The sequence below is a fragment of the Salmo salar genome, chromosome 20 (assembly GCF_965601325.2).
Source record: "Salmo salar chromosome 20, fSalSal1, whole genome shotgun sequence".
NCBI classification, from domain to species: Eukaryota; Metazoa; Chordata; class Actinopteri; order Salmoniformes; family Salmonidae; genus Salmo; species Salmo salar.
The window spans coordinates 64,104,783-64,127,483 of record NC_138310.1 but is presented as its reverse complement, the minus strand read 5'-3'; the positions used below and the strand labels follow the sequence as shown (position 1 = coordinate 64,127,483).

The following is a 22,701-nucleotide window of genomic DNA, read 5'->3' as shown; positions in this document are numbered from 1 at the left end:
TGAAATGCTTTGCATTAAAGCACTCACAGTTCAGATGTTGTCTTGCTGTGCACAAGCAGCTGACATCCCTGTAGGTCATCTCTCCATGGACTAGAGTTACTGCCTGATGCATCTTCATCGTAGATGGAACGAGTGGCACATCCTTGGGCATCTCTGACACTGCTCTGTCGACTGCTTCCTCTTCCACAAAAACAACTTGATTGTTGTATCTGTCTTGCTCAACACAGAAAACCGCTCTGAAGCATCAGGGATATCTGTCCCCTTGCTGACAAGACTGTCAGCCATCCTCTTCAGGGCCCCTACCACTCCATCTGGGCACCCTTGCCGTGGCTTGCCTCAAAGAAATTCCACGATCCAGCAGTGAATCCTCTTCTGAACAGCTCAGTACAAAACAGGAAAAAATTTCCTCGCTGCTTGTGCTGAGTTCAAGGGCCATCACTGTAAAAATGGATAGTGGAGACCTCTGGATGTGCACTCTACACATAATCAAGCACTGGTGACAAGTGCTGCCAGATTGCTGGTGGGCCCTTCTGTCTAGAGGGGGACACTGTGCAGAAGGACACCGGTCGGGGGGTTGTATGCACATAAAGCACACATGTGTGCAATGTTGCCTGCTGGTGAGATGCTCTGAAGTGGACCACCTGTATTTCTGTGCCGTACTTATAGAGGTAATTTTCGGAAAAGTCAACATGAATTAAGCATTCATGTGCTTTCAAGCCTTGTTTCAGTGCCCTGTAGTGGGTAAACGGATTCTTGATGTTGTAAGTGAGCCTCTTAAACTTGCGCAGCATCAGGTTCAGCTGTTCCAGCAGTTGCTCTTGGGTGGTCTGGAATTCTTTTTTGATTGTGGATGTTCTGCCATTGGGGTCATTCTTGTGCTCCTTATCCACAATTGCCCACTGGACATAAGTAACTTCATTCTTATCATTGTATTGGCCAGAGACAGGGCAAGAGAGGTCTTTGCACACCGCATGCAAGTCTCCCGGTCACTTGGGTGAACAACCCAAAAGGGGTGCAGTGAGCAGAAGAGGGAGTATGAGATCGACCCATCATGTTCTGCCAAAAACTTCACATGTAGATTTTTCATCGTGTTCAAAAGGAACCGCTTCTGATTTTTGATTTTCTTCTGGGTGAGGGTCTGCCTCTTCTCAGTCGTAATTCGACTGACATCATCCCTGGTGTAAATATTTACATTTACATTTTACATTTACGCCATTTAGCAGACGCTCTTATCCCTGACTTTGTTTATGAAGCCATCTACCACCCTATTGTTTCTCTTCCTTTGGTAGTTTAAGTTTAGTTCTGCATTCTTCGCATTCATCAGCCACCTTTTCTTTGAAAACCCAAATGAACTTTGGGAGAGACGTTGCAGCCTATATTTTTTTAGATGTTTTCCTGTCACCATCTTTGAGATGAGTTGCCTTTCTCCCTGTGAGTTGCTGTACCTCTGTCGGACGTCCTCCACTAAGGCCTCGTGAAAGAGAAGGGTCTTTTGTCTTGTAGTGCGTGGTAGCTGTCTCATTTGTTTGTCCATTTTTGCACGTGGAGATGGATTATTCTGTTTCATACGCTGAATTATTTTCTTATACCCCTCCTTTTTTCGGGTTTGTGTCTGTAGCTGCTTTTGTAGCTCTTCAGTTTGTTTCTGGAGCTTCTCTGATGTCTTTCACCTCCTTTTGCCTAAAACACACAAGTACATCACAATTACAATAGATAAGCACTTAATCGATTGGCTCCCTGTAAGTAATGTGTTCACATTGTAAAACTGAAAACACCTTCAGTAATTCCAACTGTGAAACTTAAAATCAAGAGAATAGTATTATAATGAATCAATGTATATACCAGATACACATTGAAAATGGCTATTTCATTCAAACTTCTCACTCCTGTTACTCTTATTCAGTCATGTTACCCTTCATATGAGTAACAGGACTGAAAGTAACAGGACTGAGTTTTTAGCATAGCATTTTCAAATACATGAAATGTAGCCACATGGCATCAATTCTAATAGCACGAGAACACTTAGCACCTTCAAGTGGTTTACCAAAACTATCTTTAAAAAATAAACATTCTCAATCATACTTACAAAATGATCAAAAATACAGAAAAAAAGTGAGAACTTACTTTGTCTTCCCATGGCATTCTGGAGACTCAAATGATGCTACTTCCGGTTGATCATGTGACTTGTGGAATGTCCCACATTTTTAGAGGGGGGAATGTGTCAGGGTAACAGGACTGAGTGAACCTGGGGGCATGACTAAAATGTGTTTTAACTAACATATTATGAATTTCCGATGAGAACATTTATTTTATGTCTAAATTGGAAATAGAGTCACACAATAATACAAAAAAAAAGATTTCTGAAGGATTCTAATCATTATATTTCATGGTGAAGTGTAGTGTTAGAGAGTGGGGACGGGCTCAAATATATATTTTTTTCCAGTGTTCTGGGTAGTTTTTATTAGGTTTTACATGATGTATCTTTAAATTGCAATTAGGACAAAGAGCAGGACACTTTGCTTGATAATATACAGATATTTTTCATGCATATTTATGCATGTAATGTCCTTGGGACAGAAAAGGCACAGATTCGTTGGAATGGCCCATAAGATACAGCTAGCTAGCACTGCAATGCATAAAATGTGGGTGAGTAGTTGATTCAAAGAGAGAGAAAGACAATAGTTGAACAGTTTAACAAATCAATGTTTTCCAAAATGAAGGAGAAGCAAGAGAGAGCTGGAGAGCGATTGTCAAATTTTTTTCACTTCAGTATCACTTAGCTAGCAAATTCAGCTAGCTAGTTTAGCCTACTCAAACATCCTGCTCAAACAGAGGGATGCTATGTTAGCTAGCTATGACTATCCAACACAACACTGGAACTCTTCCAAGTCAAAGTAAGCTTTTGGTTTTACAAATGTATTGCCACTGGGGCTCACCGGTGTAAATGCTAAACTGCTAACTGACTATACACTGTTAAGTTACTGCATGATTGTAGCGGGTTACTAACGGGTTACTAGTAATTCTATTAGCTTATATATATATATATATATATAAATTAACTAGGCAAGTCAGCTAAGAACAAACTCTTATTTACAATGATGGGCTACCCCGGCCAAACCCAGACGACGCTGGGCCAATTGTGCGCCGCCCTATGGGACTCCCAATCATGGCCGGATGTGATACAGCCTGGATTCAAACCTGGGACTGTAGTGATGCTTCTTGCACTGAGATGCAGTGCCTTAGACCGCTGCGCCATTGGGGAGATTTGTTGACTATGACATTACTTTAGTTATGGTGACAACGACGTAGGCTGTGTGTAGCAGTTATGACATGGTTTGGCTTGGAAATGTTTTTTTGCCTAGTCACATACAGCTGATGTGTTGTGCATTGAAGTCCACAAACAAAGGGAAAAGGTGAGAGGAGAGTGCATAGATGCGAGAAGGAATACAACATGGCTGCTATGAATGTGAACAGTGTTTACACGTGACCAGGGGTGTATTCATTCTGCCGATTCTGCTTTAAAACATTTCTTAAACGGAAGCAAGTTGAACCAAACAGAGATAAACATACCTGAATTTGTCCAATAGAAACTCTCTCGTTTGCAACTGTTGGACTAATGATTACACCCTAGTTCAGCTAGGTGCATGCAAGAGTGTGCAAGGCGGTATTGAATGTGTCGCAACCTCATGATGGTTATAGGGTCAATTTCAGAATAATGTAGTAGCCTAAACCTATCGATGTTACATTGAACTGGGTGAATGGAATATGAATGACAGTCATCCAAAATGCTGTAATAGAAATAAGGCCATGCTCATGAAAAAAAAGAAAAAAATGGTCCTCCCTCATCTTAAACGGCACTGACCTCCACTGGTATGTAGGTTATCCATCGGTAGTCACTCAAGGGCCTGTGTAATGTACTGCTATAGCTGTACTGTGTCATGCTGTTCCTGTCGTGTTAACAGAGCCCTGTAGAGCCCCCTGCTGCTGCCACAGGACACATATTACCTTAACACTGCTGGCTAGGACACACACATTACCATAACACCCCTGGACAGGCAGTTACATGGCCAAGACCAAGGTCAAAGACCATCTAGACACAACAAGACAACAAAGCCACCCACCCAGCTTCTCTCGTCAGCCTGTTCTTTATTAATTTATAGAGATGGATAATTAGCCATCTACTTATGTTGCTGGTATTGCTGTGGGATATTTATTCTTCACCTGATATAGAGTCCAGGTAATGCTTTGTTACTGAGTTTCACTGTAATTGGTATAGCTGTATATTCAGCATCCAATCGAATTTCTTGGAAGAACGCAGAGGATTGTTTGTTTTGTAGAGAATCAATACAATGAATTAGAAGTAGAGCGACAGCAACATGTTCTTCCAGGTGTAAAATGATTACTCAACCAGGGGCTCCCCCTCAACCAGGGGCTCCCCCTCAACCAGGGGCTCCCCCTCAACCAGGGGCTCCCCCTCAACCAGGGGCTCCCCCTCAACCAGGGGCTCCCCCTCAACCAGGGGCTCCCCCTCAACCAGGGGCTCCCCCTCAACCAGGGGCTCCTTAAGATCTTAATTGCAATAGGAATCAGGTTGGATTCTCCAGATTCTCAATTAAGACATGTTTAGCCCTGAAGATGCTCAAATGAGGCAAAAAAGCTAATGAGGTTGACATAGAAACATCAATACAGCAAACACTGTCAACAGCTGTCGCAAGAGGCTGACACTACTACTATCTTTCTCAGTCTGCCACATCAACACCGCAGAGTGCTAAGAACCTTGGCGTGATCCTGGACAACACCCTGTCGTTCTCCACTAACATCAAGGCGGTGACCCGATCCTGTAGGTTCATGCTCTACAACATTCGCAGAGTACGACCCTGCCTCACACAGGAAGCGGCGCAGGTCCTAATCCAGGCACTTGTCATCTCCCGTCTGGATTACTGCAACTCGCTGTTGGCTGGGCTCCCTGCCTGTGCCATTAAACCCCTACAACTCATCCAGAACGCCGCAGCCCGTCTGGTGTTCAACCTTCCCAAGTTCTCTCACGTCACCCCGCTCCTCCGCTCTCTCCACTGGCTTCCAGTTGAAGCTCGCATCCGCTACAAGACCATGGTGATTGCCTACGGAGCTGTGAAGGGAACGGCACCTCCATACCTTCAGGCTCTGATCAGGCCCTACACCCAAACAAGGGCACTGCGTTCATCCACCACTGGCCTGCTGGCCCCCCTACCTCTGAGGAAGCACAGTTCCTGCTCAGCCCAGTCAAAACTGTTCGCTGCTCTGGCACCCCAATGGTGGAACAAGCTCCCTCACGACGCCAGGACAGCGGAGTCAATCACCACCTTCCGGAGACACCTGAAACCCCACCTCTTTAAGGAATACCTAGGATAGGATAAAGTAATCCTTCTAACCCCCCCCCCCCCCCTTAAAAGATTTAGATGCACTATTGTAAAGTGGTTGTTCCACTGGATATCATAAGGTGAATGCACCATTTTGTAAGTTGCTCTGGATAAGAGCGTCTGCTAAATGACTTAAATGTAATGTAATGAGTCTAATAGGAGCACAGTGGGTTTCAAGTCACTATGAGAAAGTATCTCTGGTGTGTGAGAGATGAGACATTCTCTCACACACACACACACACACACACACACACACTCACACGCATACATTCTCATTAGGAGAGTGTTCATGCTAGCCGGGGTAGAAGCTGAGGATATACTGTGGTATACCATCAAAGCAGAACAGACCTTCAGAGAGCCTATTTGTAAGAAGACAAGGGCTCCTTGGCTACTCGCTCTCTTCCTCTGTGTAACACTTCTAACAAAAGTAGGCTTACAGTTGTGTTCAACCTACAGCAAGCCTGTCAGCCTATTCCTACAGTACATGAATGAACCTCTTCAATAATACAACTAAGAGAATTGTATCAAGGCCATTTACATTGATGAATGCCGATTAAAACATGGGTTCTGTCCCAAATGGCACCGTATTCCTTATATACTGCACCACTTTTGACCAGAGCCCTATGGGCCCAAGCAGTACACTACATTTGGGACACAATGTCTATCATCCTTTCTCCCATCCATTTCTGTAGTGTCTGATTCTACAGATTTACATAGTAATGTGCTGATGAAGAGATGCCTAGCTAGCTGCCATTAACAGGATCTATCCATTAGGAGTGGTGTGGCAAGAGAGATGAGATAGGGCTGATTGAACAGATAAGCCCCTAAGCCAGCATCAGCAAGCCAGCATCACTCCTCAAAGCCAAGAAGGTTACACTATCTCACATTCTCTCTCACTTCATCTGATGTCACAGAGCGGGCAAGACTGAAATAGACTCTAACTTCAGAGAGGGTACACAACTGCCCCAGCGTAGTCCGGGTTACGGTTTAGCCGGGGTAGGCCATCATTGTAAATAAGATTTTGTTCTTAACTGACTTGCCTAGTTAAATAAAAGTTAAATAAAAACAATTTAAATACAAAAAAATTACAGGGCACACAGTTTACAAAGCTAACGAGGGAGAAGCAGAGACATAGACAGAAGGAGAGGGAAGGGCCGAGGGAGGGGCCGAGGGAGATGCAGGGGCAAACCACATGGTGAGCTTAATTAGGCAGAGAAGTGCGGAAAAGACAGAGCTGCTGCTACCTGACTGTGTGCTGTGAATGGACACTGGCTTACTGGTGTTCTTCCATGCCGTCCATGGGAGGGGTGCGTCACTTGAGTGGGTTGAGTCACTGACGTGGTCTTCCTGTCTGGGTTGGTGCCCCCCCCCCCCCCCCCCCCCCCCCCCCTTGGGTTGTGCCGTGGCGGAGATCTTTGTGGGCTATACTCAGCCTTGTCTTAGGACGGTAAGTTGGTGGTTGGAGACATCCCTCTAGTGGTGTGGGGGCTGTGCTTTGGCAAAGTGGGTGGGATTATATCCTGCCTGTTTGGCCCTGTCCGGGGGTATCATCGGATGGGGCCACAGTGTCTTCTGATCCCTCCTGCTGCAGTAGTTTGTGTCGGGGGGCTAGGGTCAGTATGTTACATCTGGAGTATTTCTCTTGTCTTATCCGGTGTCCTGTGTGAATTTAAATATGCTCTCTCTAATTCTCTCTTTCTTTCTTTCTCTCGGAGGACCTGAGCCCTAGGACCATGCCTCAGGACTACCTGGCATGATGACTCCTTGCTGTCCCCAGTCACCTGGCCGTGCTGCTGCTCCAGTTTCAACTGTTCTGCCTGCGGCTATGGAACCCTGAACTGTTCACCGGACGTGCTTGTTGCACCCTCGACAACTACTATGATTATTATTATTTGACCATGCTGGTCATTTATGAACATTTTAACATCTTGACCATGTTCTGTTTATAATATCCACCCGGCACAGCCAGAAGAGGACTGGCCACCCCTCATAGCCTGGTTCCTCTCTAGGTTTCTTCCTAGGTTTTTGGCCTTTCTAGGGAGTTTTTCCTAGGGAGTTTTTCCTAGCCCCCGTGCTTCTTTCACATGCATTGCTTGCTGTTTGGGGTTTTAGGCTGGGTTTCTGTACAGCACTTTGAGATATCAGCTGATGTACGAAGGGCTATATAAATACATTTGATTTGATTTGAATGAGTGGTCTCCTTGTCCTCAGGTCACTTTCAGGTCAAACACCAGGCAGACCAAACTCCCTGTCTGTCCCTGTCCTCAGCTAAGTAATACAAGACCAACACCATCAGGAAAGCCCTTTTAGGACATCATATGAGATTGAGTTGTTTATTAGTTTAGCTGTAGACACTGTTTTGTATATCTTCAACTGTCACAGAGGAAATGCGTCTTGTCGCAGGAAAATAAATCAATTGAGGGACTCTATTTGTTGTCACTTGTTAATTGGATGTGAGACGACAAGGAGTCAGACTAACTGGTTCGCATCCTCTTTTCTGTGTTCCAAAAGGGTTCTTCGGCTGTCCCCATAGGAGAACTCTTTTTGGGTCCAGGTAAAAGAACCCTTTTGGGTTCCAGGTAGAAGAACCCTTTTGGGTTCCATGTAGAACCCTGTGGAAAGGTTCTACACGAAACCCAAAAGAGTTATACCTAGAACCAAAAAGGGCTCTTTTTAGGTCCTAGATAGCATCTTTCTTTCAAAGAGTGTAAATGGAGCAGCAATTGAGAAATGTGGCAATAACTCACACACACCCACCCAGTGGAGACCCATGGGATGTTGTTCCTTTCAATATTTCATCCCTGGCTGTTGCCGTGCAGGGAGGCAGGCAGGAAGATGTCAAGCCAGTTGCTGAGGCAACACCACATCTATTTAAGCTCTCGCCCCCAGTCGTTGTCTCTCACCAACGGCAATCACTGCACCAGACAGACAGACGGATGGAAGTCTCAGGGTGCGTCCCGAACGGCACCCTATTCTCTACTGATCTAAAGTTGTGCACTATGTGGGGAATAAGGTGCCATTTGGGACTCATTCTCAGAACCCAGTCTGCCAGCTCCCAGTCAACACATACCAATTAGTGGAAATATAGACACAAACATTCTCACAGGCATATCAATGGAAAAGAGCTGTGCAAAACAAAGTGACATTCTACCAAAGACAATATATGCAGCAGGGAGCTGAAAAATGTGTGCATTTGTCTGAAAAGATTCCCCCCGGAAAGACTGGCGGCTTTAAATGCGACATGAAAAGATTAGTCTCTGCACAGCCAGCAGCCTGACACATACAGTACTGCCTACAATCACCCGAACAGAACAGACAGATGCTGCTTCGGGCTCCTCCTCAAAATGGGGCAAAAACTAAAGATAGTCTGCAGATTCCTTTGGTCTTCACCTCTCCAAGGTCTTCATTACTTAATGGAGGTGATTTAAAAAAGAGGATTCAAAGAGAGTGAAAGCCTCTTTAAGCTCATGTGTGACTGCAGGCAGCCATCATCATCTGCTGTCAAGGCAGCCAGCCACAGTAACTACTGTAACTGTAGCTGATCTATTGAACGGGGCAACATTGACAATCAGGCAGCAGCTTATTCTGGAGGTAACAGCTTCCACATACGTCTCATCTTCAATTCAGTTCCCTCTATTCCACAACCAGATAAAGGCACAGGAGCCCAATAATAAACAACAACCGTTAATTAGGTAAAAAGATCATAGTGAGTCATCAAAAATAATTTTCCTTTCCACAACGGCCTGTAAATAGCACCAGAACACTAATGCAATTCAAACCAGTCACTCTGGCATTCTGTTTCATCTTTCTTTTTCTGTCCGCTGAATAGAGCTAGGGGCTTCAGGGGTAGATCAATTAAAACAGTGAGCAGGTCATGAGTTTAGTATTCCACGTGCCTCAAAAGGCTGGGAAATGTCAGTGGCATGCTAATTAACATCGCAACGTCTGTTTAAAGGCTGCCTGCTCGATATATTTTCCAATTTAACCTTCAACAGAATTGGCAGCCTGGTATCTCTGGCCCGACGTCGCTGTTGATTCATTTGACTCCCGAGACCGAGTTCTGTGAATTGGAAATGGTCACTTGGGTAATCTGCCATGCCTCCTTAAAAATGACAAACATGCCTAAATGGTGCAGTGTCATTCTGACTCAGACTAAATCGCTGGGTGGTGAATTCACTCAATAGAAATGCTATCACATAGAGCCCACATATCACAAGCTACTATTGCTTTATAACCATCATGATTCTCCACTGTGCTTTAACTATACAGCTCAGCAACGGGGGGCAGCACTGAGGCAATCTGAAAGGGACGAAAGGCCAATACAAACTGCTCTTCAATGCCAAACAGAAAGCAAAAATCCAAATCAGAAAATGTAAGAAATGTTACGAATTTCAAGATCACCCCCCCCTTGACGTGTCGTGTGATTGACTGACTTGGAGACGAGGGAGAAGGCCTCGGCACACACAGCTGGGCAGGCCACTAGCTTGATCATCACATGTTCTGCAGCGGCCTGGAAGTGTGCCCGAGCCACCTTTTCCAGCACGGAGGACAGCGTAGTGGCATCGCCAGCCTTGGTGCCAGGGTCTCCCCCTGCCGTATCCAGGATGTTCCCACCATGCATCACCAGCAGCAACACGTGGGTCTTACACTGGGTCTTCTGTAGAGTGGAGGACAGGAAGAAGTAACCAATGAGGGGTAGGGAGGTAGAAAAGAGGAGGATGTGAGAGGAGAGGAGAGAGAAGTGGGTTAGTGGTATAAGCCAAGAGTCCTGGACCTGCATTCATATATACTATAGATAACAGAGACACCTCATGAGCAGCCAGAGTAGTTATGCTGGTTATTTCTTTATCAGAGTTTATATTGTGATTCTCCTACCTCCATGTCCTCTAACCCGTCAATGCTGCTCTGAGGGACACAGCGACGACGCCCCAGGTGATAAAGGCTCTCTACAGATTTAAGATAGGAGAGATAGAGAGAGAGCAAGAGAGGAAAAGAGAGAGAGAGGGAAAGAGAGAAATATAGATAAAGAAAGAGGGAGGAAGGAAGAGAGAGATAAAGATACAGAAAGGAGAGATTGAGAGAGGAAGAGAGTGAGAGAGGTAAAGAAAGGAAAGACAGAGAGGAAGAGAGAGAGAGAAAGGAGTGAGAGACGATGGCGAGAGAGAGAAAAGTCATTACATAAGCCACTTCACACAGATGCATTGATAACGGAATGATTATTGATCCCAGGAGCTAACCTATTTCAGTATTACTAAAGCCTTAACTTTTCTCTTTATTCCTTCCATAACTGGGAGATGGGCCCCAAATACTGCACGCCCTTAAGCTCAACTCTCCTAAGCACATACTCCAGAAAAGTCAATACTGACTCATCACACTGAATCCTGCCATATTCAGGCATATGGTTCTGTCACGATTACCGTAGCTACCTGGCACTGTCATATTTTGGGTTTTGGCTTGTCAGAAACAGTCGAAACAATGCAAATACACATTGGGATGAGGAAGATGGAGGAAGGACGAAGGAGAGTTATGGTTATTTTCCCAACCACCTGTATGGTGTGTCTTTCTGTGTTCCTGTGTGAAGTGTGGCAAGCCATTGGCTCCTGGCCAAACTCATTATCCTCCCTGAAGCCTCTGCATGCTCTGTCATCTTATTCCTGAGCTCCTCTCTCTCTCTCCCCCTCTTCCCCCCCCCCCCTCTCTCTGTCTCACCCCATCTTTCTCTCTCTCTCGGATCTGTGATTTACTCACTGCTTGTTTATCTGTTCTCCCCCGGCTGGTAGCATCTGCCAGGGGAGGCTTTCACACACTCACAGCCTGTCAGTTCCCAGCCCACAGCCTGTCATCTCCCAGCCTGTCAGCTCCCAGCCCACAGCCTGTCAGCTCCCAGCCACAGCCTGTCAGCTCCCAGCCCACAACCTGTCAGCTCCCAGCCCACAACCTGTCAGCTCCCAGCCCACAACCTGTCAGCTCCCAGCCCACAACCTGTCAGCTCCCAGCCCACAGCCTGTCAGCTCCCAGCCCACAGCCTCCCAGCCCACAGCCTGTCAGCTCCCAGCCTGTCAGCTCCCAGCCCACAGCCTGTCAGTTCCCAGCCCACAGCCTGTCAGCTCCTAGCCCACAGCCTGTCAGCTCCTAGCCCACAGCCTGTCAGCTCCCAGCCACAGCCTGTCAGCTCCCAGCCCACAACCTGTCAGCTCCCAGCCCACAACCTGTCAGCTCCCAGCCCACAACCTGTCAGCTCCCAGCCCACAAACTGTCAGCTCCCAGCCCACAAACTGTCAGCTCCCAGCCCACAGCCTCCCAGCCCACAGCCTGTCAGCTCCCAGCCTGTCAGCTCCCAGCCCACAGCCTGTCAGTTCCCAGCCCACAGCCTGTCAGCTCCTAGCCCACAGCCTGTCAGCTCCTAGCCCACAGCCTGTCAGCTCCCAGCCCACAGCCTGTCAGCTCCCAGCCCACAGCCTGTCAGCTCCCAGCCCACAGCCTGTCAGCTCCCAGCCCACAGCCTGTCAGCTCCCAGCCCACAGCCTGTCAGCTCCCAGCCCACAACCTGTCAGCTCCCAGCCCACAGCCTGTCAGCTCCCAGCCTGTCAGCTCCCAGCCTGTCAGCTCCCAGCCCACAGCCTGTCAGTTCCCAGCCCACAGCCTGTCAGTTCCCAGCCCACAGCCTGTCAGTTCCCAGCCCACAGCCTGTCAGCTCCTAGCCCACAGCCTGTCAGCTCCTAGCCCACAGCCTGTCAGCTCCTAGCCCACAGCCTGTCAGCTCCCAGCCCACAGCCTGTCAGCTCCCAGCCCACAACCTGTCAGCTCCCAGCCCACAACCTGTCAGCTCCCAGCCCACAGCCTGTCAGCTCCCAGCCCACAACCTGTCAGCTCCCAGCCCACAACCTGTCAGCTCCCAGCCCACAGCCTGTCAGCTCCCAGCCCACAACCTGTCAGCTCCCAGCCCACAGCCTGTCAGCTCCCAGCCTGTCAGCTCCTAGTCCACAGCCTGTCAGCTCCCAGCCTGTCCTACCCTGCCTGCCTGACATTCCTGCCTGTCTGTCTGCTTGCCTGCCAGCCACTCTGTCTCCGGCCACTTCTTGCCTCCTGCCTGCCTCTCCCTCCTACTTAACACTCAGGAGACCCACTGCACTATTTTGGTCAAAAGGTTAGCTAGAGCAAATCAATTGAGAAGTTTCTTTGTAAGTGGGAGGTGGAATAACATTGGACCAGTACAGGGAGCACAGTACCAGATTAGTCATACATTTAAAATGAATGTGTGATCAGAGGTTCTCTGCATATTTACAAAGAAGTCTTTCTGCTACTTACGTAACATTAATTGCAACCAAAACAAACCTCTCAATTATTGAGTAGTTGTAACATGGAGTAACAGAATGGGTTGAGTGAACCCAACTCACAGTCCCTAGTGATCTTCAATTTGCTTTTAAATTGGTGAACGAATTTTCAATTAGGTACAACCCTGAAAGCTATGCTAAAATATAGCCATGGTAGACAGGGGAGGCTTCGTGTAAGCGTCAGTGGAAGCTACATACAGTACAAGCACAGCTGGTTGTAGACAGACAGAAGCCTACTTTACTAAAAATAAGACATATTTTTTTATGTTGAAGTGCATTGACGTAATCCTATTTGTGACAGGGAAGCTGAGTGGTGAAAAGCAGTCTCCTGTGGCCCTCTGTAAGCCTCTCCTGCAGCTTGACAGCCTAGCTAACAGCAGGGGGTCCATCCAGGTTACCAAGAGTCTAACTCTCCCTCCCTCTTTCTTATACTTTTTACCTTTCTTTTTATCTCTCCCTCACTCTCTCTCACAGCGCCGTCCCTCTCTCGTGTTGTGCCAATCAATATGTGCATTACAAGGCTCAGAGGAAAATATGGTCACTGTCTGCCTCTCTCACTAAACTAATGAATTTGCCCAGAAAGCCCTCTCTAGACTGCTCCTAGTCAGGAGTTAAGGGTGCCAGAACTCAGAAGCAATGTCTGTTGTCAACACCACATCTCAACCACACTCTCAAAGCCGTCATATTCACTTCAGTTTCAGACTCTTGAGCCATTTAATAGTGCAGTAAAAAACTGGACATTTGGTTTGCTTGCTAGTACTAAAATGTGGACATTTTTCATTTAGTAAAATGCTGTATAATAAATTGAATCATGGAAATTGTGTTCTGTAGGACAACCATAACAAATATTAGTTTAATATTTAATAGTGTGAATAAACTGTAAACAAATTAGAATATTCTGGATAATTACATATCTATGACAGACAGACAGACAGACAGACAGACAGACAGACAGACAGACAGACAGACAGACAGACAGACAGACAGACAGACAGACAGACAGACAGACAGACAGACAGACAGACAGACAGACAGACAGACAGACAGACAGACAGACAGACAGACAGACAGACAGACAGACAGACAGACAGACAGACAGACAGAGGAAGCAGTAGAGAGAGAGATCAGCAGGAAGAGAGAAACTGGGAGAGAGAGAGAAGCAACAGGGAGAAAGGATATTGGCAGTGTGTCAGTGCTAGCTAGTGAAGGAAGGGTGAACTATTGATTTGCGTCCTGATCCCTCAGTGCCGTTCTGTCTTGGCCACTGTGTCTTAGAATGTCATTCCTCCATAAATTCAATGAAGGCATGTTGTTGTCCTTCCATGTCTCCTGTCCCTGCCAATTGCAGAGTTCTCTCTCCCTACAACTACTGCCACACTGACAGATTTCTATCAGCAGAGACAGCAAGTGAGAGAGAGAGCAAGAGGGAGAGACTCCTAATGTTGCCAAGTTGCTGTGAGGCCAAAGACAGAAAAAGTGAGTTTACAGAATACAGATTTCCAATAAAACAGTTGTACACACTCCAAAATATATTTCCCAAAATATCACTAACAGGGCTATGTAATGTCAGCTCCACTTAGACTGAGGGATTGTGAACCGTGAGGCTAACTCTTAGAGAGGCCTCACTGGAGAGGTAGACCCTGAGAGAACCTACCCAGAACAACACTTAAAGGTGAGCCCTGTTTGACGACTAAGGCCCCCTGTACACTTAGTGCTGGAGGGAATGTATGAATTCAATGTGACAACTCACTCATCGCATGCCAACACTGTTTTGTGTAGAGCACTAAGCACCTTAACTACATTCCCTTAGCTTGGTCCAGCCAGGGAATGCTAGCTATGTACTAGCCTCCCAATACCACAGACAGATATCACAATAGAATCACAATCAATTCTAACAAAGTTAGATCCCTTAACATGATTGCCAGTTTGCCACAGTCAATGAACTAGGTTACGTAATACATTTTCCAGAGCATGTCATTGTTAATTAACCATATATTGAACGAGTACAAATCAGGAAAATGACTGATGGATAGAAACGGTTAGGAACCAGTCTGGGTCTGCATCAGAAATGGCACCCTATATGCACTGTCTACTCTTGACTATGGCCCGCATAGGACTCTGGTCAAAAGTAGTGCACTATATTGAATAGGGTGCCATTTTGGACACTGATCCTAATGAAAGATTGTTTTCAGTATGATCTGACATGGAGATGTGACCTCTGTGACCGGGCCCTGGAACAGTGGAGGTATGCTAACATCCAGCTTCATCTGTTCATTAGGGCTGGGAATGGCCATGGATCTCACTCTATGATATTACACGATACATCAAATCAAATGTTATTGGTCACATACACGTTTAGCAGATGTTATTGCGAGTGTAGTAAAATGCTTACCTAACTCCAACAGTGCAGTAGTATCTAACAATTCTGCCGATTTGATATATATTGCGATTCTCACGATTTGATATGTATTGCGATTCGATACTGTGATCCAATAGCCCAGATAGCCTAGGCTATAGCTGTCTCCTTCATAAACTCTATTGCTTGTTATCATTATCTCTGCTCTGCCTTTCTTTCTTGACACACTTTTATTATTCCAGACAGAGAAGGTCTTTGTCTCCCCAGCTCTCATGCTTTGGGTATTTTCTGTTTAAAGAGGGAAATAGCAATAAGGCAAAAATGGAAAAAGTAATTAAACATGAATTAGCGTATAAGGGAGATTGTGCCTGCTAGGGTAGCAGTGTATTTAAAAAAGGACTTGGCTGGCCAGGGGCGAGAATGATGCAATGAGGAGAATACAGATGAGGATGGGGAAGATGCTATTCCCACTACATTTGTACATGTCTGAGAGCAGCTAGCTACAGAGTGTAGGTAGGGCTAGAGAGAGTAGCTAGCTACAGAGTGTAGGTAGGGCTAGAGAGAGTAGCTAGCTACAGGGTGTAGGTAGGGCTAGAGAGAGCAGCTAGCTACAGGGTGTAGGAAGGGCTAGAGAGAGCAGCTAGCTACAGGGTGTAGGAAGGGCTAGAGAGAGCAGCAAACTACAGGGTGTAGGTAGGGCTAGAGAGAGCAGCTAGCTACAGGGTGTAGGTAGGGCTAGAGAGAGCAGCTAGCTACAGTAGACAGGGATAGAGAGAGCAGCTAGCTATAGAGAGTGTAGGTAGGGCTAGAGAGAGCAGCTAGCTACAGGGTGTAGGAAGGGATAGAGAGAGCAGCTAGCTACAGGGTGTAGGTAGGGCTAGAGAGAGCAGCTAGCTACAGGGTGTAGGAAGGGCTAGAGAGAGCAGCTAGCTACAGGGTGTAGGTAGGGCTAGAGAGAGCAGCTAGCTACAGGGTGTAGGTAGGGCTAGAGAGAGCAGCTAGCTACAGTAGACAGGGATAGAGAGAGCATCTAGCTACAGGGTGTAGGTAGGGCTAGAGAGAGCAGCTAGCTACAGTAGACAGGGATAGAGAGAGCAGCTAGCTACAGGGTGTAGGTAGGGCTAGAGAGAGCAGCTAGCTACAGTAGACAGGGATAGAGAGAGCAGCTAGCTACAGTGTGTAGGTAGGGCTAGAGAGAGCAGCTAGCTACAGTAGACAGGGATAGAGAGAGCAGCTAGCTACAGAGTGTAGGTAGGGCTAGAGAGAGCAGCTAGCTACAGTAGACAGGGATAGAGAGAGCAGCTAGCTACAGAGTGTAGGTAGGGCTAGAGAGAGCAGCTAGCTACAGTAGACAGGGATAGAGAGAGCAGCTATCTATACAGAGTGTAGGTAGGGCTAGAGAGAGCAGCTAGCTACAGTAGACAGGGAGAGAGAGAGCAGCTAGCTAGCTACAGAGTGTAGGAAGGGCTAGAGAGAGCAGCTAGCTACAGTAGACAGGGCTAGAGAGAGCAGCTAGCTACAGAGTGTAGGTAGGGCTAGAGAGAGCAGCTAGCTACAGTAGACAGGGATAGAGAGCGCAGCTAGATACACTTCTCTCTCTCAGTCCCATCCCAGAACCTCAAATTGGCTGGGGTGATAAATAACATGTGTGGTGCCATCATCAGAAGGGTGTGGATTTTCTGTGGACTATTCCTTTCATTTTGGTCTTATCTAAAAATATACAGTACCAGTCAGAAGTTTGGACACACCTACTCATTCAAGGGTTTTTCTTTATTTTACTGTTTTCTACATTGTAGAATAATAGTGAAGACATCAAAACTATGTAATAACACATATGGAATCATGTAGTAACCAGAAAAGTGTTAAACAAATCAAAATATACTTTATATTTGACATTCTTCAAAGTAGAAACCCTTTGCCTTGATGACAGCTTTGCACACTCTTTTGTGGAGCGATAGGTAACGATGCTTCGAGGGTGACTGTTGTTGATGTGTGCAGAGGGTCCCTGGTTCGAGCCCAGGTTGGGGCGAGAGCCGTAAGCAATACTGTTACATTTAGTTATTTTACTTAGTCATCTTAAGTACTTCCTTAGTGCAGTGGTGGAAAAAGTACGCAATTGTCATACTTGAGTAAAAGTAAAGATACCTTAATAGAAAATTACTCGAGTAAAAGTGAATGTCACCCAGTGAAATACTACTAGAGTAAAAGTAAAAGTATTTGGTTTTAAATATATTTAAGTATCAAAAGTCATTTTAAAAGTATAAATAATTTCAAATTCCTTATATTAAGCAAAGCAGACGGCACCATTTTCTAGTTTTTAACGTTTACCTATAGCCAGAGGCACACTCCAACATCATTTACAAACAATGCATTTGTGTTTAGTGAGTCTGCCAGATCAGAGGCAGTAGAGATGACCGCATGTTCTCTTGGTAAGTGCTTGAAATGGACCCTTTTCCTGTCCGGCTAAACATTCAAAATGTACTTTTGGGTCTCAGGGGAAAAGTATGGAGTAAAAAGTACATGATTTTCTTTAGGAATGTGGCGAAGTAAAAGTTAAAGCTAAAATACAGATACCCCAAACAACTACTTAAGTTGTAATTACTTTACACCCCCGCCTTAGTGTTGACACAGTGATGTAAGCTAATGGTTCGCAAGCCTGGCAGCACTGAGCCACTGTGACAACAGCCAAATCACAATCCATTGTTTTCTTGTTTTCCATACACTCCATAATTCCCAAAATATCAGTTATGTAATTAAGCTATTTTAGGCTGAGACTATGCATCAATCACAGAGTGAAGTGGAAAAACATAGCGATCTAATGTAGTCACAGCTGCGTTGCAGAAATATGCTGATAAGACTTTGTTTATCCAGGTGGAGAGGTGGAGAGGCCTAAAGACATGAGACAGATCTATAATGTTAGAAAGATAGGAGGGCTCTGTGGCTTTGCTGGGCAGGCTGTGGAGGGGGAACAGAGGACTGCTACAGTACATTAGAAGCAGGGATGCTGCAAGGAAGCCTGTCAGTGCTGTTATCCATTGCTGTGACTCTCTGTCATGGTAGAGAGCTGAGTGCTCATAGTGGGGGGTTTAAGATGGCTTTATTAATGTAGGAACAGATAGAGAGAGAAAATTAAGAAAGCAAGAAAGAGGGAGATGGAGAGATTAAGAGAGAAATTGAGAGAGAAACTTTGACAGAGGGACTGAAAGAGGGATAGAGACAGAACATGACTAAGAGAGAGTGAGTTTGTGAAAGAGAAATTGAGAGATAGATACAAAGTCAAGTCAATGCCAGTGCTGGCTGCAGGGTCTGAGAATACTCTACAGCCTCTTGTTTCTCAGGGAGGTTAGTCAGGCTGAGTTTGTGTGGCTTAAAGCCTCTGGACTTATATTAAGGGAATGGAGTGTATATTAGTGTAATGGAGATTGTTTATCCACCATGTCTCCTAAACGTCTGAACCAAGAGTTTGATTTCAGACCATTTCTAACATGAATATGTTACGTTGGTTTGCCTTGCCATCCAGGGCTCCACTTGGTAATATTGTACATATGCATATATTCAATTTTCTGTGAGTACTACGTGCCCATCTCATTGATATCAATTTATTTGAGGTACGCAAGTTGTTATTGAAATAGGTCACTGTAATTATATCGACAGCCACTGAATGTCCTGCGCTTAATGGTTATATGGGTGGGTATTCCAACAGCTTCCAGAGTAAGCTTTTCTACTGTTGCCTAGGTATTAACTAGGACCAATTTGTATGTAAATAATATTTTATGACCATATGTGCCTCTGTGATGAATTATGATTGACTATACGCAAAAGGTGAATTGAAATGTTTTCACACCCTCCATGTGTCATGTGTGTAATGGTCATGTGAGTCTGACCTTACGAAGATCTGTTTTGGATTGAAACGTTGTCAATAAAGCTGTGAATTGGGAGCATAAACAGTGTGCGGGCCTTCCTGTTCTTTACAGGAATTGAGGATGTGACAGATCTTAACTGTTGCACATTACTAGCCCAGGGTAACCATTGTTTTCTCCAAAACCATACTCCAACCTAGTCCAGTGAATTCACTTAAGCACTTAGCTATCCCTGTTCAGCTCAGCTCCTCATCTCTGCATGGGTAACCAGAATGATCAGCCATTGACACCAATTAAACAGTAATCAAGTGAGAAAGTAAAAGAGCAGAGAGGAGCTGTCAGGGGTCTAGCTGGCATTCCCAACATACAAATCAAATCAATTGGTCGCAAACACATATTTAGTAGATGTTATTGCAGGTGTAGCGAAATGATTGTGTTCCTAGCTCCAATAGTGCAGTAGTATCTAACAACATACAACAATACACACAAATCTAAAAGTAAAAGAATGGAATTAATACATATATATATATATATATATATACACACTGCTCAAAAAAATAAAGGGAACACTTAAACAACACAATGTAACTCCAAGTCAATCACACTTCTGTGAAATCAAACTGTCCACTTAGGAAGCAACACTGATTGACAATAAATTTCACATGCTGTTGTGCAAATGGAATAGACAACAGGTGGAAATTATAGGCAATTAGCAAGACACCCCCAATAAAGGAGTGGTTCTGCAGGTGGTGACCACAGACCACTTCTCGGTTCCAATGCTACCTGGCTGATGTTTTGGTCACTTTTGAATGCTGGCGGTGCTTTCACTCTAGTGGTAGCATGAGACGGAGTCTACAACCCACACAAGTGGCTCAGGTAGTGCAGCTCATCCAGGATGGCACATCAATGCGAGCTGTGGCAAGAAGGTTTGCTGTGTCTGTCAGCGTAGTGTCCAGAGCATGGAGGCGCTACCAGGAGACAGGCCAGTACATCTGGAGACGTGGAGGAGGCCGTAGGAGGGCAACAACCCAGCAGCAGGACCGCTACCTCCGCCTTTGTGCAAGGAGGAGCAGAAGGAGCACTGCCAGAGCCCTGCAAAATGACCTCCAGCAGGCCACAAATGTGCATGTGTCTGCTCAAACGGTCAGAAACAGACTCAATGATAGTGGTATGAGGGCCCGACGTCCACAGGTGGGGGTTGTGCTTACAGCCCAACACAGTGCAGGACGTTTGGCATTTGCCAGAGAACACCAAGATTGGCAAATTCGCCACTGGCGCCCTGTGCTCTTCACAGATGAAAGCAGGTTCACACTGAGCACATGTGACGCCGTGGAGAACGTTCTGCTGCCTGCAACATCCTCCAGCATGACCGGTTTGGTAGTGGGTCAGTCATGGTGTGGGGTGGCATTTCTTTGGGGGGCCGCACAGCCCTCCATGTGCTCGCCAGAGGTAGCCTGACTGCCATTAGGTACCGAGATGAGATCCTCAGACCCCTTGTGAGACCATATGCTGGTGCGGTTGGCCCTGGGTTCCTCCTAATGCAAGACAATGCTAGACCTCATGTGGCTGGAGTGTGTCAGCAGTTCCTGCAAGAGGATGGCATTGATGCTATGGACTGGCCTGCCCGTTCCCCAGACCTGAATCCAATTGAGCACATCTGGGACATCATGTCTCGCTCCATCCACCAACGCCACGTTGCACCACAGACTGTCCAGGAGTTGGCGGATGCTTTAGTCCAGGTCTGGGAGGAGATCCCTCAGGAGACCATCCGCCACTTCATCAGGAGCATGCCCAGGCGTTGTAGGGAGGTCATACAGGCACGTGGAGGCCACACACACACTACTGAGCCTCATTTTGACTTGTTTTAAGGACATTACATCAAAGTTGGATCAGCCTGTAGTGTGGTTTTCCACTTTAATTTTGAGTGTGACTCCAAATCGAGACCTCCATGGGTTGATAAATTGGATTTCCATTGATTATTTTTGTGTGATTTTGTTGTCAGCACATTCAACTATGTAAAGAAAAAAGTATTTAATAAGATTATTTCATTCATTCAGATCTAGGATGTGTTATTTTAGTGTTCCCTTTATTTTTTTGAGCAGTGTATATACAGTAGCAGTCAAAAGTTTGGACACACCTACTCATTCAAGGATTTTTCTTTATTGTTACTATTTTGTACACTGTAGAATAATAGTGAAGACGTCAAAACTATGAAATAACACATATGGAATCACGTAGTAACCAAAAAAGTGTTAAATCAAAATATATTTGAGATTTTAGGTTCTTCAAAGTAGCCAACCTTTGCCTTGATGACAGCTTTGCACACTCTTGGCATTCTCTCAACCAGCCTCATGAGGATCAGCAAAGTGGAGATGTTGTTTCCTACCTTCACCACCTGGGGGCGGCCGGTAAGGAAGTCCAGGACCCAATTACACAGGGCGGGGTCGAGACCCAGGGCCTCAAGCTTAATGATGAGCTTGGAGGGTACTATGGTGTTGAATGCTGAGCTATAGTCAATGAACAGCATTCTTACATTGGTATTCCTCTTGTCCAGATGGGATAGGGCAGTGTGCAGTGTCATGGCGAATGCATCGTCTGTGGACCTATTGGGGCAGTATGCAAATTGAAGTGGGTCAAGGGTGACAGGTAAGGTGGAGGTGATAGGATCCTTGACTCGTCTCTCAAAGCACTTCATGATGACAGAAGTGAGTGCTACGGGGCGATAGTCATTCAGTTCAGTTACCTTTGCCCTCTTGGGTACAGGAACAATGGTGGCCATCTTGAAGCATGTGTGGACAGCAGACTGGGATAGGGAGAGATTGAATATGTCCATAAACACACCAGCCAGCTGGGCCGGCAGCCTTGCAAGGGTTACACGTCTAAATGTCTTACTCACATCGGCCATAGAGAAGGAAAGCCCACAGTCCTTGGTAGTGGGCCACGTCGGTGCCACTGTGTTATCCTCAAAGCGGGAAAAGAAGGTGTTTAGTTTGTCTGGAAGCAAGATGGTGTCTGATTTTCTTTTTGCATTCCGTGATTGTCTGTAGACCCTGCCACATTCGTCTCGTGTCTGAGCCTTTGAATTTTGACTCCACTTTGTCCCTATACTGACATTTTGCTTGTTTGATTGCCTTGCGGAGGGAATAACTACACTGTTTGTATTCAACCATATTCCCGGTTTTCTTTTTCATGGTTAACTGCGGTGGTTCTCGTTTTCAGTTTTGCACCAATGCCGCCATCTATCCACGTTTTTTGGTTAGGGTAGGTTTTAATAGTCACAATGGGTACAACATCTCCTATGCACTTCCTTATAAACTCACTCACCGAATCAGCGTATAAATCTATATTATTCTCTGAGGCTACACGGAACATGTCCCAGTCCGCGTGATCAAAACAATCTTGAAGGGTGGATTCCGATTGGTCAGACCAGCGTTGAATGGTCCTTGTCACTGGTACATCCTGTTTGAGTTTCTGCCTAAAGGAGGGGAGAAGCAAAATGGAGTCGTGGTCAGATTTGCCGAACGGAGGACGGGGGAGGGCCTTGTATGCATCGCGGAAGTTAGAGTAGCAGTGATCCAGTATTTTGCCAGCCCAGGTATTACAATCAATATGCTGATATAATTTAGGTAGCCTTGTTTTAAAATTTGCTTTGTTAAAATCCCCAGCTACAATAAACGCAGCCTCAGGATATATGGTTTCCAGTTTGCATAGAGTCCAGTGGAGTTCCTTGAGGGCCGTTGTGGTATCGGCTT

General features: G+C 45.8%; 1 protein-coding gene across 3 annotated transcripts in view; it reads right to left on the bottom strand.

Annotated features, from left to right (window-relative positions):
• LOC106581175 (membrane-associated phosphatidylinositol transfer protein 3) overlaps positions 1-22,701 on the bottom strand; it is a 129,554-nt gene that overhangs the window by 64,171 nt on the left and 42,682 nt on the right. For all 3 annotated transcript variants that reach the window (XR_001323030.3, XR_001323028.3, XM_014163053.3), the window contains exons 4-5: positions 10,275-10,345; positions 9,833-10,056 (exon numbers count right to left, since the gene is read on the bottom strand). Coding sequence is in view for 1 of the 3 variants with exons in the window: in XM_014163053.3 (XP_014018528.1) it covers positions 9,833-10,056; positions 10,275-10,345 (295 nt within the window). In the remaining 2 variants the exon portion in view is untranslated. The remainder of the gene's footprint in view (positions 1-9,832; positions 10,057-10,274; positions 10,346-22,701) is intronic.